At 45.0% G+C, this 18976-nt stretch overlaps 1 protein-coding gene across 1 annotated transcript in view; it reads right to left on the bottom strand.

Moving 5' to 3' along the window:
• Positions 1–18976, bottom strand: part of FBRSL1 (fibrosin like 1) — a 411006-nt gene that overhangs the window by 14092 nt on the left and 377938 nt on the right. Inside the window, exons 7-11 of the mRNA XM_019470782.1 lie at positions 12939–13335; positions 11104–11357; positions 6447–6682; positions 4196–4246; positions 3174–3269 (exon numbers count right to left, since the gene is read on the bottom strand). Of these exons, the coding sequence (XP_019326327.1) occupies positions 3174–3269; positions 4196–4246; positions 6447–6682; positions 11104–11357; positions 12939–13335 (1034 nt within the window). The remainder of the gene's footprint in view (positions 1–3173; positions 3270–4195; positions 4247–6446; positions 6683–11103; positions 11358–12938; positions 13336–18976) is intronic.

Here is an 18976-nt window from a genome sequence, read left to right as displayed (position 1 = left end):
AGCCCCGCTGAAATCACAACCCCATTGTGCTATGCAGTATGCAAGTGGATGGGAAGAGACAGTCCCTGGCCCCCAAGCTTATTCTTTAGACAAAACAGGCAGGCAGTAGGAGAGAGAATGAGAGAGGTGGACTGACTCCCTCCATGTTTCAGGCAGCAACCAGTATAGCAGTCAGGAACAGAACAACTCAAGCATCCTAGTCCCGTATTCCACCTATTGGACCATGGCCCCTCTCCGACTGGGGCTAGATACCACAATGGCTAAAACGGCAACAGCCCATCTATTTGCTTTGACAAGGCAAAACGAGAAACCTTAGAAGGTGCTTGTGGGTCTTTTATAGCTTTGCATTGTTTATCCCATCATTTTCCAGCAAGAATTAAACACCTCATTGAACGAATCCCTGTTCCTCCTCCTCCGGATCCCACCTGTTGCCCTGTCCTAGACGATCCCCAAGAACTCGTTCGTCTTCTCACTCTGGCATTCATCCATCTCCCACCCCCAGAGCAACTGCACCTGGTGCCTCCGCGCAGCTGAGTGCAGAGGGGTTAAACCTCATTCCCCAAGAGATTATTTCACTCACATTTTAGGTCAAATTACAGTAGATTTCGAACAGTCAAACTGTACAAGGAATGAGTAAAATCATGGGTGTGGGAGGAAAGATAGGTTTTAATTTGTCTAAGGCTATGTAACTTCCAGACTCATTAAAAAGAGAATTCTCGTGTGTGTCTGTAGGTAAGTCAACGAACTCCCCAGGCAGATCTGTGCTCTCAGGGCTTGTCTGACAGCTGAGGTATATATAAGGTGGCAAATAAGTTACAGCTATCATACAGGCAAGAGCTTTAAGATCACAACATGTTAATAGCATGGTGTCATCCTGTCCCTTTGTCCCCTGGAGAAAGATGTGCATGCTTCCTCCAGCAAAGTAAACCGAATACTTCTGACCTTTTCAAGTTCTTAGCTTGTGAGAAATGGCCTTCGGAAAACTCACTGAGAAGTTTACCGTCAGCCTGGATTTATGTGCAGTGGATTTACACGCACAGCTGTAGGCAACTGACATGGGAAGGGGAAAAACAAAACCAAGGCCTCCGCTTTGGAAAGCAAGAAGTGCAGGATTCAGTGTGCCAAAACCAAATCAGGTCTGTAGTGATTATGAAGGCTTTAGTCAAACAGCTTGGGAGGGAGAGAGCACGGAAAAATGATGCAGTAATGACGACTAGAGTGGATTTGCCCAGCAGTTCAGCTCTGTCTCCTCTAGGAAACTGGAAAATAATGTGCCAAAGCGGCAGATCCATTTTTCAAATCCTCTTTTTTTCAGATGTTAGATTGCATGTAAATACAGCACCGTCCAGAGGTCAAGTGATGTTGGTGATTAACCATGGCACCAGAGTGTGACCTTGCGCTGCTTAAACTCAAGCTTGCAAATGTTCTATGTATCTATCATTAAAATGAATTAAAAGCTAGTTATAATACAGCACTAAGAACTGTTTAAAAATGTAAAGGGTCTGTGCTCACTTTTTCTTTCTCTCTTTGTAACTGCTTCTCTTTGGTCTAATGGTATTTTACAGTGAGATGGTATCTATAAAGCTCTGTAATGAAGACGGAAACCAGAAGAGCATGCTATCAGTGTATCAGAAGCTCCTCATTAACAGTAGCCTTATGGCAAAACTGAACCCTATCTCCACATTAGCAAAATTTTGCCAATTCCACCTTATTTGTGCAGCTCCTTTTCTTGGAGAGTCAAGTTCACACCCTGACAACTTGGGGTCTGTAGGGACAGACACCTCCTGGCATCCCTTGCAAGAATAGCAACAATTAACACCGGCGGACAAACTCCATCACGGGATAGCTATGTTCTGTCTGTCTTGCTCCCTCCGCTTAGAGGCAACGGCTCCTCTCCTATGCCTGTAGCCACTACACACAGAACTCTTGTTGAAAAAAGCCATTTTAGAGACTTTGCTATTTGTAATGTATCCGGAAAATAAAATAATGTAACATGGGCACTGAGGAAATACTTCAGCTTCCATTAAAAAAATTAAGTTAAGTGGGAAGGTTGTAAGAGGCCTTATTTGCAGCAGTTGCTCATTACTGACTTCCACTGACGTCAGTGAGGCTGCTGTGCTGAGGGAAGCACACCCCACAGCCCTGCTTGTTATGGTTACGGAAATGACCTTCCAAACGCAAACAGAAATGGGCTGGCTACAGTGCTGGTCCGTCAAGTCTTCTGACACAGCAGCAGAGCTCTGTGGAAACGCAGTTCAAGATAAGAAATCTCTAAAATCACAGTATGTAAGGAATCTAAACACGTCACCTTACAAATGGAGTAAACGCTCCATTTTCAAACAAATGCTACACAGATACAGTGCATCTTTTTTGTTTGGAGGGATTGAACAGTTTCTGTACATTTAAAAATAGTTAATAAAAAGAACAAGTCTGGGAGGGAAAAAAAAGCAGTGCACACCACAGAATTCGTCAAAAATGGTGGTTATCATGGCAACATTTCCAAATGCCAATCAGCGCTAGTTGTAATGATATGTTACAGTTGCAGTGCACCTTTCAAACACGCTATCTCAAAGAAGCTTGCAGGCATTAATCAACCCTTCTAGAACCCACTGCAAGATAACTTTATAGATGAGGAAGCTGAGGAACAGAAGATTTAAGCGACTTGCCCAAGGTCAGACAGTGTCGGGGCTGGGAATAAAGATTCAGCTCTTTCAAATTATCCTACCCATTTACAGCAGTCTCTCCCTATTGTTCCCACACTTGTACAGTCAGTTTGTCATTTTTTTCTGGGAATAAACACAGTTTGTCTTTTCCAATCTCAGACCGTTAAATTTATAAAATTATTTGAGACTCATTGGTCTATTATCAGCTGTAAATATTTCAATCAAATAATGCATTTGACTGTATGCCTCTCCTCCAGTTTCAGCTGACCTCCCAAGTGAACCACTACATCCTTTTCCAAGGAATGGTCTGTAGTGCCAAGAGAAAACTTCTGCTGAAGTGTTGGCTGCTTTGTGCAGAGGATGCTCACAGATCTGCGGGGTGATTGCTTCCAACCCCGTGCTGCACTTCTGCTAGTTAAATCATGTGCTATAAAATCACCAGAGACATGACTCTGAATACAGTTTCTCTCCCAGCAAAAGAACAAAGCCTTCATAAGAAGAAGTTTGTACCTTCGGTTGAAATGCTCCCTGAAGTGACCCAAAGGGACCTGAATGTGGAAGCATGGGTGGCATTCCAGGCATTGCTGGAGGATAGGTTGGAAAGAACTACAAAAGAAAAAGAGATGCTTATGTCACAGGACAACTTGAACAATAATGGAGGTAGGTGCCAAGCCTGGCACATACAAAAATAGTACTGTGTTGAACGAGTGCCACAGTGAAAATACGCACTAAATTTGCTTTCAAAATTTTTAAGAGCAAAGCCAAAACTTGGAAAATGCGCTCATCTGATGAATTTTCTAGATAGTGCTGAACAAGTGTGCCTTTAAAATTTGTAGACTATTGCAGGAAGCACAGAGCATTCACCGTTTTTAGAGGAATCGGAGTAATTTGGGTTTTACGTTCACTTTTGGCTAACTTTGCATTTTTCTGCAGTAGCAAACAAATTGATCCTGTTTTGAAATGTGACCTGCTTTAATTTTCAAAGCAAAAAAGAACCACAAGATGCTGCATTGCACACTAACCACAGGCAACATGCACACCACCTTGTAGTTGTGTAGGCTGGGTAAGTTTTGCTTAGGCCTCTCCTGAGCACATACAGCAGTTTTACAAGTCCCAAAACATGTCGTTTTTGTGCTTTGGAGCAGTGGGGAGCACCAGGAAGAAACCACCAGTCTGACTTACTCCTGTGACCTGAGCAAAATCTTGTGAAAGAGCCATGCACTCCGGGCTGCTGCACTGTGAGAAGCACCAGCTGCAAAGATACTGCAATGACGACCGATTTAGCCATTTCTGCGCATTCCCTGCCATCCCAGGCACAGCAATATAGAGCTGCAGCAGCAAAAATGCAGTAGACAAAGATTCAGAAAAAAAAAAGCCCAAAGAAAATTTTGTACCTTAAAAAAAAAAAATCAAGACGGAAAAAGAGCTTTAGGAATGAATGAATCAAAACACTACCGATCAATCGAAAACAAGCAAAAGAAGTGCAAGCAGAACCATTAACAAAGACACCACCTAGAAAGGTAAGCACTCACGTTGGAATGTCGAAAGTAAGGGTTGTCTAATTTGGGAGCGTACTTGTCAAACTGGAAAGAAAAGAGAAAAAAAAAGGAAACAGGTGAGTTGGGTTTCGGCAGTAGCGGACACATCAGGATTTCAACACAGACAAATAATCATGGCCCGTTTGTACAGCATTTAACAGAGCAGAACTGACTGGTTATTCCATACTCGCTCATCAGGGAGCTGACTGACTTCCCAAAGCTAACAGAGATGGAAAGGCGCTAGCCCCTGGGTTGCGCTGGGTGCTGCCGAGTCTCGCTGCAGAACCCTGTCTGCAGGCACTACGTGAAGAGGTTCCTTCACTATGAAGAGAGCAGTCCTGATAGCTGCAGTGCAGCGAAACGCAGGGAAGTTCAGCTCCAGGTCTAGATCTGGGATCTGCCCCTGGAGCACTGAACTAGATCACAGACCAGAAGGTAGGGAACATTTTCCATTAGACCCCCACGTCTACTGTGGGGCAGCCAATACCAATTCCCCGTTTTCTGGGTTCCTGCAAGTGCCAAAATCGTTTGGAAAAGGGCTCAATTGCTTTAGATGCACAAATCTATATATCCCCTCCCCTGCAAAAGAGAGCGCGCCCCAGAAAAAAGGTGATTGTTAACCTTTTCCGTTCCAGCATGGGGTTTTAACACCTCCATGTGTGCAGTCTGTGCCCCATATTTATTTTTATGACCATTTGTCCTGTACCACCTTGGAAGCAAAACCAAAGCACATATACATTGCATTTTTGAACAGTATGTACATTCTGCTGGGGAGGAGGGAGCGGGGAAGAAGGCAGGGAAGGGAGCTGTAGGACCCCATGAAAAGCTGCTTATTTGGCAAGTCAGCTGCTGTTTCACACTCCTCTAAGTGCAGGAGAGTAGATTTGTAATTTCATTAATTACAGTTATTACTGGAGCCATGTCCCCTCCAGTGTAAATACCATAAATTACCAAACACATGCAGCTGCAAATTTCAACACTCTTCTCTGGCGTTGGGATTAGCAGACCTGATCTAGTGGAATATAAGAAGATGTGAGTGAAATATAACAAAAGAGCCTTGCAAGCTGTTTTTGCTATGAAGGCTGACATCAACGGGCACGGGTGGGAGGGGAGGGAGCTGTTCGCTGGATCGGGTATCAGGATTCTTAAATAACACAGGAGGTTTCTGAGAAAAGTTTCAAGATTGTTTTACACAGACCAAGAAAAGAAGGGAAGGTGTTTACACACGAGTACATTGAGCAAACACCTGGGGCTGGATTTTGGGTGGATTATATTACTTCTAATTGTCTCGCTGCTAAGCAGATTACAACCCAAGAATGTCATCGGGCAGTCAGCAGTGGGAAAGAAAAGTGAGAAACATTATGCTCCTTGAGCTCTTGGTAGTTCTTCCCAAATGCTGCTTTTGCTGTTACTCCTGGCTTTTGCTAGCCTTAGCAGAAGAGGGTTGTTTCTACATTTTGGACACAGTGTGAAACTGAGAGGGGGAAAAAAGCTGAATCTTGTTCTTTCAATCTCACAAAGTAATTGCCAGAAATGGGGAGAGAGTGCGTTTTGAAGTACTGACAAAATCCATTTGTTGCAGATCTCTAACAATTTTCTAACAGCTGCAGTGAAGTCCCATTGTGTTCCAAGCAAATTCAATGGCAAAACGCTAATGCTTATCACATGGCCAGGAGGATCTCTCCCACAAGAAGAACCAGCCACACACAAATTAGTGCTTGTTGATGTAATCAAGTAATAAATGCCAAAATCGATACAGATCAGGGAATTAGGACGAAGAGGGACAAAACTCCTATCAGATGAGATGCTGCACTATGGTGAGAGCTCCGGGTAAGCAAGTACGGTCTGCCCCGCAACGAACAGCTGTGGGGACTGCGTTTGGTACTGGAGGCCACCGATCTTGTGGCGTCCTCGTTGGTGTGTTTTGGTGTGTCACAGCACCTGGCTCTGGGAAAGGGGGAAATAGAAATACACAGCAGGACACATGAGAAGGGAAACTAAAGGGACTCCGGACTTGTCTCATGGGTGCGGTATCTGCTCATGGGTAGCAGCGTGGGGGACCTGGAGGCTCGGTGTGGAGGTTCTGGATGGAAAGGGGGTCCCTTCGGGAGTGCTGGGCCTGTCTCTCCAGGCCTCCAGGTCAGAAGGGCAGGGACAGCACGCCTGGCTGAAATGAAGAGGACTGGGTTTTGTTTGACAAGAGTGGGTTAGGCTTTTTGACCAGAGATGCTCTACTTATCCTCACATTTTGGGCTGGGGTACGCACCATGGGAGGTGCAGAGGGCGGCATGAGCGGCGTCTGGGGCAAGCTGGATGGAAAAGGAGTGAATGTGTGCTGGTGGGTGTGTTGGTGCTGATGCGTGTGTTGGTGCTGGTGAAACTCCGCTCTCAGCAGCGGCACCGGGCCAAGTGAGGCAGCGGCCCGGTCCGAACTCTGAACCAAAAACCGGTTGTTCAGCTCTTGCCTGAGCAGTTCGTGATCTAGAGGAGAGAGAGAGAGAAAAAAAAAAGACACAGAGGCCCGTGGGCCTGTGAGTACCACAAAGACGGAGGAGAAAGAGTCAATATTCACCTGGCATTCCCTGTTTCTGCAGGTCATGCTGTGGTGGTTTTCTACGTGAGGACTCATTGGTGGAGGTAAGAGAGATGCCTGTGACAAAGTACCAATCAGAATCCCCGAATGAGGCTGGCAATACATGATTGGTTGGTTGAATGATATCAACAGGCTGGTATCTAAAGACAAGAGAGAACACCATGAGTCATCACAGCAGAAAACATCATCGGGGGCGTCAGCAAGCATCCGCCCCCGGCCCCCCGCCCGCAGCCCCGCTTCCCCCGCGCAGCTCCGACGGGCCACTCCTCCTCCCCGGCACCTGACGGCCACGGCACCGAGGTGTCTCCGGCAACGGACCTCGGAGGGCTGGTCTCGCGGCACGGTGGCCGGACCTTCCCGCACCAGCAAGATGCTGGGGAGTACCCTGGAGGACAACGGCTCGCTTTAAAATGAGTAATACTGACCTGTTTCCTTTGGAGGTTTGAAATTCAGAAGCATACGCTTACACTGAAAATGGACGGTGGGCCTAACGCGTGTGTTAAACTATAACATATATGTACTTAAGAGGTAAAATTTTGACAAGATCTACAATGTAATAAGATAACCATGGATTTGGGTGGCTGGAAACTACCTGCTCGGACGGCCATTTCTCAACAGATCCCTGTGCCATCCCCCCCCTTCTCAGCCCCAGGACATGCACGCAGAGACCAGGAACATCCATCCTACAAATTGAGGCCGCCTTTGCAGTAAGTTTTTTTTGAGATTTTAAATACTAAGCAGTCCTTTCCTCAATTTCTAACAGGCTGTAACTGCCATTTTTTGTCCTTGCCTCCAGGCTTTTCTCCTGTGAGAAAATATGGAGGGGGAATCAGTGGGAAGAGGAGAAACATTGAACTCGCTCAAGATCTCATGAAGGTTGCAACAACTGCAGAAACAAAATGTTCCACCATATGACATGTGGCCTCTTCTCAGCATCTTCCTCTGGAAGAACAACTTGCACTGCATTTGAATGTGGTTTAGCGCGGTGGAAGACACCAGCACTTTAGAAATGATGTGACTGGAGACAATAAGGACAAATGTCCACTTCCCCAAAATGTTTGTGGGTATCAATTAAATCCACCTGTGATTTTGCCTTAGAACTTCAAACAGGAATCAGCACCCAACATGTTAGATATTTTCCAAGCTGAGAGCACCCTGTGTCACCAGCTGTGGATGACATACACCCAGTCCTGACTGACCTACTGGCTTCTGAATTTACATGAATCCACTTCTTCCAGTGTAACACCCCTTTTAAACTACAGCACTGAATATAAAGGGGAAAAAGAATACATGTGCTTTCATGTTCTGCAGGCATTTCTTTTATTTAAATTTTCTGAAGTAACATTAGAAATGTCTAAATCAATCACTTTCTGAAGTGACATGGTTAAGATCTTTAAAAACAGGCACTCTGATGGGGAATTTCAAGGTCTCTACTACCACTTAGAAGTCTACATCCTACTGAAAGTCACTTTTGAAAGCAAATTTTGGGTGCCTGAGTCATTTGCTTTTCAGTAATAAAAGTACTGCTAAGAGCAGGTACCATGTACTGCTACAATCTTTATAATAATTAATACAAAAAAGCAGAAAGTATATATATTTGTGATACTGAAGCCTAAGGCACTGGAGCAAGAGAGTCTATAATGGGTTCTCCTTGGAGCAGGCAAACAAGAAAAAAAAACTAGGCTGAAAGCACTTAGGTCCAAAGCCTAACCTCTTCAGAGAATATGAGTATGATTTCATATGTGTGTGTGTGTGTTTACACATTTAAATCTGGCATGACTTAAAGAAACTGAATCCTTCTGTTAGCATCAAGATAATCCACTTTTCTGGAGGGAGAGATAAAAGCGAGTTGGCAGCTGTAAGTGCTCTGATATCCAATTTCTTTAAGAGACTTGAAGTCAGACTGATAGATTTGCAGCTGGCTCCAGCCCATAGCCCTGTACCACAACTTGGGCCTTTGTCAGGAAAAGAAAAGGCCCGGAGATGTTTGGAGAAGCGGTGTGGCACTCGGAGGAGTGGCTGCTTCATAGTAAGGATGGGACTGCCGAGTAGTAACCCAGCTCTGTGAGGGGCTCTGGGCAATGTTAGGATCAGAACTAAGTTCTTGTGCCTGCCAGTGATGCCTTGTCCCACGGGCCTGGCCATGTAGTAACACAACGAGGAGCAGCGTGACTGAGCAGCCCTTTGAATGCCCAAACACTACTGCTCTTTGTGCACACACGAGGTGGGCATGGCAGAAAAAGGTCGATCCTGCTAATGTTGCTAGGCACCCTCATGTTCAGAAGAGAAGACATAAAGACTGCCATGTCCTCTGCGTATCTGACATCAGGGCCAGCCTTGGTGCCCTTGAGTAGAGGGCAGCAGCCCACACAAGGGTTGCTCCTAGGTTACTTGTATAAGCTTTAGGTTTCAAAGGGAAGAAATGCCACCAGAAGTGCATTCTTGTTATTCAGAGACCTGAATTTGTACCGTCAGTGAATGCAGGAGCTCTGAGCTCTGCTTCTCTTCTTGGTAACGCTGACAAGCGTGCCAAAGTAAAATTAAAGGAAGAGCACATTTTTCTCCAAAGTGGGGGGAGAAAAAGATGACAAAAAGGAGACTTCAAAGGGCCATACCCTCTCTGACGGCTTTTCTAAGCTGGTGCTTTTACTGAGAGCACACATGCACTCGAACAGCGCAGCAAGGACTATGCTGCTAGCGGCAGTTGGATCCTAGCTCTTCAGGGCTGCTCAGCAATATTGTTTGCCTTTAAGAAACTTTTATGTGAATAACAACAGAAGCTCCTGCCTCTGCGGCGCTCTGTATTGATTTTATGATGTGCCAGTTTGCAGGCATTTCACATAATGCAGACAAGAAGCATTTCACTGTCTGCAGGGTGATGCCCAGACCTTTCCCTCTGCTAACTTAGGCTTCTCCTGCTTAAATTGCAGGAGAAATCCTTTTAGTAGGAGCAAGACTGTTACCGTTTCCTGGCAAGCTGCCGAATGTGAATAGGTCACTTGATCTTGCACCTCCTGAAGTTAATGGTGAAAACATACTTGCTTTCAGTGACTGCAATATCATGCTTTTAGTGAGCACATTGCTATTTCCTTTTGCAATACTTTCAAAGTCTCCATCACAGTAGTCCTTTGCCTTAAACAGGGGAAGCAATGAATAGGTCTCCCACAGTGCTGCCAACATCTTCCCAGCCATGTGGTTGAAATTCTAGATGGTGCCAGGGCCTGTGAAAGCCGGCAGCTTTGGCCTATGTGGTCCTGCTTCTGGCTAGGAACCCAAGGCACTTTTGTCTATCATCGTTCTGAGAGCTCACTTTGGACCAATTCACATTTTTCTTTAAGAAGCAGTTATAAATAATGGGATATTATTTAGCTCCTGGGAGAAAAAAAGGGGATGCAAGGCCATCAGATTTTTCCACAGCAAATCTGCCCTCTCCTTATTCCTTTAACTGGCTTCATAGGAAACAGAGGGCGCGTTTTTTGCAAAATGCTTGTCCTGTTTAATCCCTGCTGAGTTAGTTGTGGAGTCAAATGCCAGATCAAAAGGAGGCCCCAGCAAGTGAAAGTTGCAGGGAAGTCTCCAGCTGCCAGGGTCTCTTCCAGGGACAGCTGTAGGCTAATGGATAAGCTATAAACAGGGTATTTAGGGCAGAAGTGACAATAGAATGGGGGCCAGGGTGAACAAAGGAAACGTTTTAAAAGGACGCAAAGATAGTGAGAGCTGAACAGCAGAGCTTGTCAGCTGAGCTGTCTCTGCCTCAGACAGAAAGGCCAAGGAGCCACGGGCACACAGAGCTTGTGCTGCCGCCGGCAGAGGATCCTGCTCTGCCAGCAGGATGTGCTGCTTGTCGAAGGATCAGAGCGGGGGATAGGTGTTCAGTTAGAACAACTTTCTGGGACGACTGTAAACAGTTTTTTCAAATCAGTTCTAACAGCAGCAGCTTTCATTAGAGTGGGCAAAAAGAAGGGGAGAATGGCAAACTGTACATCAGTCCTTTGTTAATCTAAAAAATATCTGATGACTGTGGAATGCCACACTGGACAACTCATGCCCTGAAAAGGAGATTTTTTTTGGGAAAAATTTGTTTCGAAGACTTCTTACAGGAAGCTACGGTGCTGTCTCTACAATCTCTCATCTGGTAAAGCACGTCCAGGTCTCCTACCTGCTTTGCGAGCACTCTCACAGTTCCAGCACACACTGCCTGCAGAGGGGTCTGCATCACTTTATTTTACCTGCCCACCAGCCAGCCCATCTCTCAACACCCTCCACTGCATGCACGGCAGATCAGCCCTGGAAGAAGAAGGGAACCTACCCGCAGGGTGACCTGGTATCACGAGGCTGTTGGTAGGTAACGCTGGTGGAGGTGGCAGCGTGGGTGGGGTGGCGAACATGGCCGGATGGTGCTGGTGTTGGGTCTGTGATCTGAGAGAGAAGTGCGAGGTAGCAAGATTAGAGATGGAGAGGGGCAGAGCCGGGCCGGAGGAATGGTGCGGAGGAATCTGGGGAGAGAGGGGAAGGTGTTTCGGGAGGCTGATGCTTGTTGCACTACTAGCACTGCTGCTCCGGCTGCAGAGAGAAAAAGATGGGGGGAAGAGGGGGGAGAGAGACAGAGAGAGAAAGAGAGAGAGTGTGTTACAAGACTGAAACAGTGCAAGAAATACACTACCAGAAACAACACAACTATGTAACACTGATCTCCCCAGGCTTATGTTTTTGTTTTTCTTAACGGCAATGGAGACAGTAATGAATCTTAATGAACTTCTCCAACAGGGCAGGACAGGGCTTGGGCTCTCTGGAGAGTGACATTTCCTCTGGTGCTTGAGCAAGTTACAGTCCTCAGAGCTATCTATGAGATACTGAGGAAGGCCACTGAGGCAGCTGGATTTTGCACCTTTATTTAGCTTCTGATGACCTTGCAGTGGCCATGTGCGTCCTTGTGATCATACGATGCAATTACTCTAATTCCTTTTTCTGTTGCTCTGGGTGCACAGAGTTGCATAGTGTGAGTGACTTTGGGACCAAGTTGTACCTGCTGTGCATGCTGCGTAGTTATATTCACACAAGGATGCAAACACAGACCATGTTAATAAATTTTTCTCATAATAATTCTGTATTTTACATCTTCTTCTTCTATTATTATTACTCCACTGCAAGTGATCTAAGTTTTGTGGGGTGAAAGGCACTATCACTGCAGTTACTATTTAGTGTAATTCCCACAATACCAATCATTTGTTGCAATCTAACCTCTGAGATATCTTGAGTAGTTTGAAATATTATTAATCATTTACACAATGGTGTCATTTACAGGGTAAAACCACAACAGAGCTTAAGCATGCAGGATACTATGAAATACATATTAATGGCAGCTCTCTATATTCATATTTTGACCCTTATGCAGCCAAATATTACGTTTTAAATCAGTTTTCTCACCTTGTTTAAACTGGCCTAGTTCTGGTTTGGGAGGCAAGGCATGTTTTCTGTACCAGCAAAAAGACTATACAGGTTCCAGTTGACTGGCTAAACTCTTTTCTCTAGATACCATTTTCTCTCTCCATACCATTTTCACCCATCCTACTTACTGGATGGAGGCAATTTAAACAGCGAAGCTAAGCCTCCTGCTAGATCTGAATGTGTCATATTGAAGCAGATTTCTCAGCCTACACGGGAGCCCTGCTCTAAGCGACACAGCATTTTCCGACATAGATATCCCTCTTTTGATGCTGGTGATCCAAAAAAACTGTGATAACCATGAACAAACCTACTACAATGGAAGTCTTTCTGAGTATGAAACAAAGGAGTTGCTCAAACTCAGACCACCTTAAATTTCTAAGGCAAGAACTAGCCAGCTCAGACAAGACAGTGCAGAACTCCACTAGAAACTGGACCTAAAGGAAATTTACCCCACATTTACACATGCCTTTCTCCCAGAAAGGGAGCATTTATCACCAGGTTTCAAATGCAGTTATCCGCCATTGCTGAAAAATCCAGCCTGTGGAGTCAGCACAGAAAGTCCAATATCCAAAACATGGAGCATCTTACACAGACAGTAAGAGTGCTCGTCTCACCTCCCAGCAATTTCTATCCCATTTGAAACAAGCTTTAGCCCAGCAGTAGCGTAAAGGTGACATGAGTATCCCTTTCCCCTACCTGATATTATTGAGTCCGTTGTGGGCCACCTGGTGATGCACTTGGTAATTGAGAGGTGGAGGGATGTGACTCGGAGGCTGGGTCCGAAGCTCGGGTATTAACTGAGGCTGCGACTGCGGCCGAGGTTGAGGTTGTGACTGTGGCCGAGGCTGCGGCTGAGGCGTGAGCCTTGGTGGTGCTGGTGCTGAAATCACTGGCTCCTTCTTCAACAGTGGGCTTGCTCTGGCGCTTGACGTGGGCGCTGAGGAAGTAGAAGTCACAACGGCGGCTACTGGCTGGGGGCTGGGGATAGGCAGGGCGAAGGGCACGTCGGTGCTCAGTTCCCGGCTCCGCTCTAGCCCAGACACCTTTGGGACATTGGCTGCTTTCGCTTCTGGCTTGTCATTCAAGGTGGGACCTTATGGAGCAACGAGAAAAAGAACAAAGCGCATGCTGAAAGGTCTGCGTTTGTTTCTCTGCTTGGTAGAACATATGACTGAGAAAAAACAAGTCATGTTTCAGCCCGTGGGAGCATCGTGGGAGCACTGCTGCTACAAGATGGATGTGTGTTTGTGTGTCTGTCCTTCCGCTGTCCTTGACTGGCCAGTCTACAGTACTTGCTAGCACGTGTGTAAGAGACTTAGCTGTCATTAAATGAATGCATACTACAAAGAATATATAGCTTTGTGACTTCTACAGAGCCCCAAGGTTACGTACAGTAGGAGTGTGAATGTGTCTCAAGTTACTGCTACAGTATTTCCTGCTCAATGTAAGTTTTAAGGCTGATAATGAACTCACGAACACAAGCCTGATCGTTAAGACATTTCATTTTCTCAACGCTCTTTCAAGGTAATCTACATTGTGTTTAGGCTCAACTCCAGCTACAACGCACCGTGACCGAAGCACTAATCATTAATGATAACCCCACCTGGCTTCTAGGAGGGATGCTACCTGGGATCTTCATGTAGCAAAGGATGGGACAGTTCTGCAGTGAAGCTGTGACTTTGCCATTCCCTGGCCACACACTTGTGTGGAAGAACAGAACAGAGAAGGCTGGAAAAATCCAGTCAGAAGTGCAGTGAGCACCCAGGCGTAGTCCTGCTCACCCTAAGTACTGCACACACCCGTATACATGGCATGTCAAAACTATCAGGAATGCTGCGACCTTGCAAAATGTACCTACGGCGAGAATTCCATATGGAATTACTCCTGTAATGCCAAGTATTTCCTTTTCTGCAAATTAGGCTAAACAAAGCAGCCCAAAGGGTTAAAAGGCTGGAAAGGAAAAAGGGAGGAAAGGAGAGATATTTTGGATCAAGCAGTATCCAAAAGGTCGAAGACAACCAAAAAGACCAACAGGAACATGATTCAACTCCCACTGTAACTCCCTTTTTGACATAATCTGTGTATCCTTGAGTGCACATATACCCACAATTACAAGAAAAGCTGTTCATGGGTTACGAGAACTAGTGTTGTCCATGTGTTTCACCTGCACACACCCCACCGTGCACACACAGCACTTCTAACTGACTTCTAGGATACATGCTTTTATTATCCACCAGAACGTGTTGGGGGCTGTTTGCATTCAGCTGACTTGCAGACATGCAAGAGATGCTACCTACACTCATTAACATGCTCCCAACACCCTCACGAACAAATTCCACCTTTGAAATTTTCCCTTCTCATCAAAGGACTGAGCCAGTTCCTGATGTAGGAGGTGTGGAAATAACACACAACACACACCGTGAGCTAATTCTGGCCCTGCAGATGCTCTAACCAGGCGTTTGCAAACGCAGCCTATGCGAGGCCAGAGTCCTCACTGCTGCTGCTTCAGCGACTTGAGCACCACCATGCCGGCATTAGATGACGGAAGGACAGTGATGAATTGGAGCCTGTAGCACACCAGCTCACTTTCTGTACAGAAAATGCCCACATGCTGATGGCATCTCCTTCCTTGAGATAAAAGGCAGTTTCCCACACCGCTTCTGGCTCTGCTTGCACTCTCACCATTGCACCATTTCCTTCATCAATCAATCGATCAATCACTACATATATATAAATTCAGAATGTGAAAAGAGAACAAATGGAAACGTATGAACTATATTTATCAGTTGAAGATGTCTGAGGACTTGTGGCCTCAAATCCACAAATAACAGGACAGAAGCCTTTCCAAACACCAGTGCTTTGGCTGGCAGCAAGTACGATCAACCCTGTGCCTTCCAGCACCTTATACATCTTTACAGGTTTGACACAATGTCTGTCGGTCCTAAATTATTCCCTACAACAAATATAAGGCTAACTCTCGTTTCAGTCAATTTCTTTCTCAAATACGAGTTCATGCCCCACAGGTACCCTGGTTTTGAGCTGTAACTAGACTTGGTTCCAATGTTATTTAGAGTGACAAAGAATTTATTTCTAAAATCAAATTCTCATCGCTCCTGTGCACCATTATTTTTTATAATGCCACCTATGTTTGTAAATTTTCCTCAGATTTTATTACTAACAATTGAAAAATTGTCATTGACTAGTCAAGCCAGGGGTCCCCACGCTGTGCATTTTGGAGGAAGTGTATTCACAGCTGTAGATCCCACTGTTTTTCAGGAGCTACCCATTAAAAGCAATTGGGTTTCATTCCTGACCATAGGTTTCCTGAGAGCCTATTAGCTCTTTCCATCCAGCAGACCTCCTCCTACAGAGCTAAACTTCATATTGTGTAATTATAGGCAATGTAGACTAATGGTGTATATTCAAAACACACTGGCACCACAAAAGTTAGTTGAGTAAAAAGTCAATTAGATCCAAAACAAATCAATAAAGTCCCACATTAAAAGCAGCTGTTTGACCAGTTTTATGTACAACTATTGATTCCCTGTGGTTTCAGCATTAGTTCTCATTTGCAATTTTCTCAAAGCAAAAGCTCATGCTCCCTTGCTGACGGAATTGACCAGCCAGCCTGGTTGTATTAGTTAATACTAGAGGTACATGACTAATTTCTGCTGCCAACTTGCATCTCTCAGGCTGCAGTAGTGAAATGTTTTTGTGTTTCATTCTCGACAACAATGAAAATACCCAGATGCTTTTTTTTTTCCCCCTGCTGGAAAAGCTACAGGCATGAGTGTGAGTATCTTCTCTCCTTCTGTAGCCATGCTGAGCAAAAGCAGAAGCACTGAGAAGGGAAAGATATGGTGTGAATTCATGGGTGAGCGTGGAGAAACGTGTGGGAGACAGCAAAATCCCCAAGCCTTCCCAGCCACCACACGGGAAGGACGGTGGGCGAATCCTGGTGTTTTGGTGACTTTGCCGTTTCCCCTTCTGATGGCTGCGATGCAGTACAAGAGAGAGAAGCTGCTTCATGTGGCTGACTTGAGGGTGAACTGCAATGGGTGAAGGGAAGGGAACCACACGTGAACAAAGGCAGGACAAACCATGGAGAGAAACGACAGGAAGACAGCGACGCCAGGCACCGGGACCCGCCTGATGTTTGAAAGTCAAACCTTCTGAAAAGGAAACTTTTCTCACATCTAGGTGTTTCGCTCTGGTAAAATAGATTTGGACAAAATGGAAAGCAGATGCCCAGATGGAAATACATCTCATCCATACGTCTCGCTACTCTAGAAGACACAAAAGGCACTTCTAAGCAAAGACTTAAGACCCTTCACTTCAGCTAACTCCATGGAGTGCCATCCCATGACTTACTCGCACTCTGACACTGAAGAACATACACATGTCCTGGTTTCTCTCTTTCCTTTCACACTCTTCTACCAATACTTACTTCTACCTTTTCAGCGCCTGTTTCCAATACCCAGTCACTAGCTAACCATACTCCAGAGGTCTCCAGAAACCTGACAATTTCAAGGCCATTTTCCCCTGTGCAATCAAAGAAACAATGAATTTTGAAGCCTATAAATACCTGGTTTCTTAGGTACTTAACAAGATTCTTATCATGATACCTATCACAAAAATCTCCAATTCACATTGGAGAATGGAATCTCTCCATTCACACAAAAGTCTTTGAGCTACCTTCCTTGAAATACCTCAGAAAGTTAATTTTAATGATTTTAATGAGAGATGTTGCCCATTCTGATCAGGATCTCAAACTCCGCAGTTTCTCTGTAGGATGCTTGAATGTCCCTCCTAGGGGAACTACACTCTTGTATGCCCAAGTTCCTTCCAATCGACCAGGCTGACTAGTGGTCACATATGGAAATATCCCAAGGAAAGAAACCGAATATTCCCTTTTGTGTAAGCTGGATCAGGTTTCATCAAGATCCTTTCAGAAACGTCTGTACTTCGGCTCCTAATCTAGCCCTTCTGAGCAGATGGACCCACGAAGCTGAGCACAACTGCCCCAACAAAAGCACAGACCCACCAGACCACACCACAACGTTCTAGAGGCAAAAATGTGTTTATTTTTACCAAGTCCTAGAGTAATTTCCATGCTTAATGATAACAGGCTGAGCCAATTTGCCTAAGACTTGACAGTCAGCTCCAATAATTCAACCTTAATTAAACCTGAGCGCATGTCAGTTCAGCTCGTCCCTTCACAGGAAATCTGACATTTGCAATGATTCATGTTTCAGCCATGCTATGGGAAGGCTGGATCACATCTGCCATTCTCCACCATGCAGAGCGCTACCCCTTTTCAGCATGCCAACTTTGTTTATTTTCTAACCAAACACTTTGGACTTCTTCCATTGAGAGGTTTTCTTAAAAGAACAGACAGTGAAACATGTCTTGATCTCATGGGGATGAATGATGACTGAATGCGAGAGACAGCGAAGAAAGGACTGAAACTACTCTAACAAGAAAAATAACAACAACCTGGGATTAGTAATTCTTGCCTCCTTGATCAATTAACTTGTCATTTGGAGTGTTGCAAAATTTTAACCTCCCTGTGTCTCGGGCTACATCCCATTCCAATTAAACCTGGTAAAGATGAAAACTTTTAACAACTTTTAAAAGCACAGAGAGCTTTAGCTACTGCTGCTGGAAATCTGTAGAAACAAGAGTTGAAGTTTAAGGGAAACCTTAAACCTTAAACCGAAGTTGACCAAAGTCAACTACAGTTGAATTTGCTGCAAGAAGTGTGTTTCAGAAGGAGTTACCTGAACCTGAAAGACCATCAGCATGGATCCGATATGAAACTTCAGTGAATTCAAAATCTGTGATCTGCCCATCCTCATGGCTGCACAGGGTGACATGCTTGCCAGCGTGTAACTACACAGCATTGCAGGCTAAATACAATACAGAAAGTCCCAGACACAAATTAAACCTTTCTGTTACAGGAATTTGCTTTCAAGCTGATTAAGAGTAGCTCAAGTGCAAGGGATTAAACATGTAAGGGCTGCTTTGAGAACTCCAATAAGCAGTTACTGTGTTATACAAACAGTACTTAGGGCAACAGCAGTTCCAGGCCTGCCTGTTGCTCTTTGCAAGCTGCTGGTTGCTGCTGAAAGGGGACTGTCAACACACGTACAATGTGATTGGAAATAATCTAATCTTGCTTGCACGCCTTTCCTTTGTCTCTTGAAAAAAAGAAAAGTGGAGTCATTCAGACGTCTTTCTGCAGTCTCCCTTGTTGTATTCAAACAGCAAGGGTGATGGGGTGATGTGAAAAAGAAATTCCTCTCCTACATCCATCAATGACATCTTTACCAATGGCAATTTCCCAAGAAACACAACAACCACCATCTGCAGCCTATCTATCCACCCTGTACACATCCTTGAAAACAGACATAAGCCAGGCTGGCTGTGATGAACCCTGCTCCATATTATAATTCCAGCAAGAAACGCTGCAAAAGCATCACCACAGGAATTACAGGGACATATGTGGCAAGAAGCTAAGTATTTCAGAGTTGGCTGATGAGTCCCAGAGACGAGTTTTGAACCATCAGCACGGGGAATGAGTACAGAAGAGCATGATTTTACAGCAGTAGGTCAAAACAAAGAAATAACTAAAGGAGAGTATTCAATGAACTTCACAAACCTTTTTTTTTTTTTTAAATTGAGCTTTTAGAGTGCTGCATAATGTATTGTGGATATGCAACATATATAAGCAC

The sequence above is a fragment of the Aptenodytes forsteri genome, unplaced genomic scaffold, assembly GCF_000699145.1.
Source record: "Aptenodytes forsteri isolate BGI_AS27 unplaced genomic scaffold, ASM69914v1 Scaffold79, whole genome shotgun sequence".
Lineage (NCBI taxonomy): Eukaryota > Metazoa > Chordata > Aves > Sphenisciformes > Spheniscidae > Aptenodytes > Aptenodytes forsteri.
The sequence above is the reverse complement of the archived record's forward strand: the minus strand, read 5'-3'. Positions and strand labels throughout refer to the sequence as shown.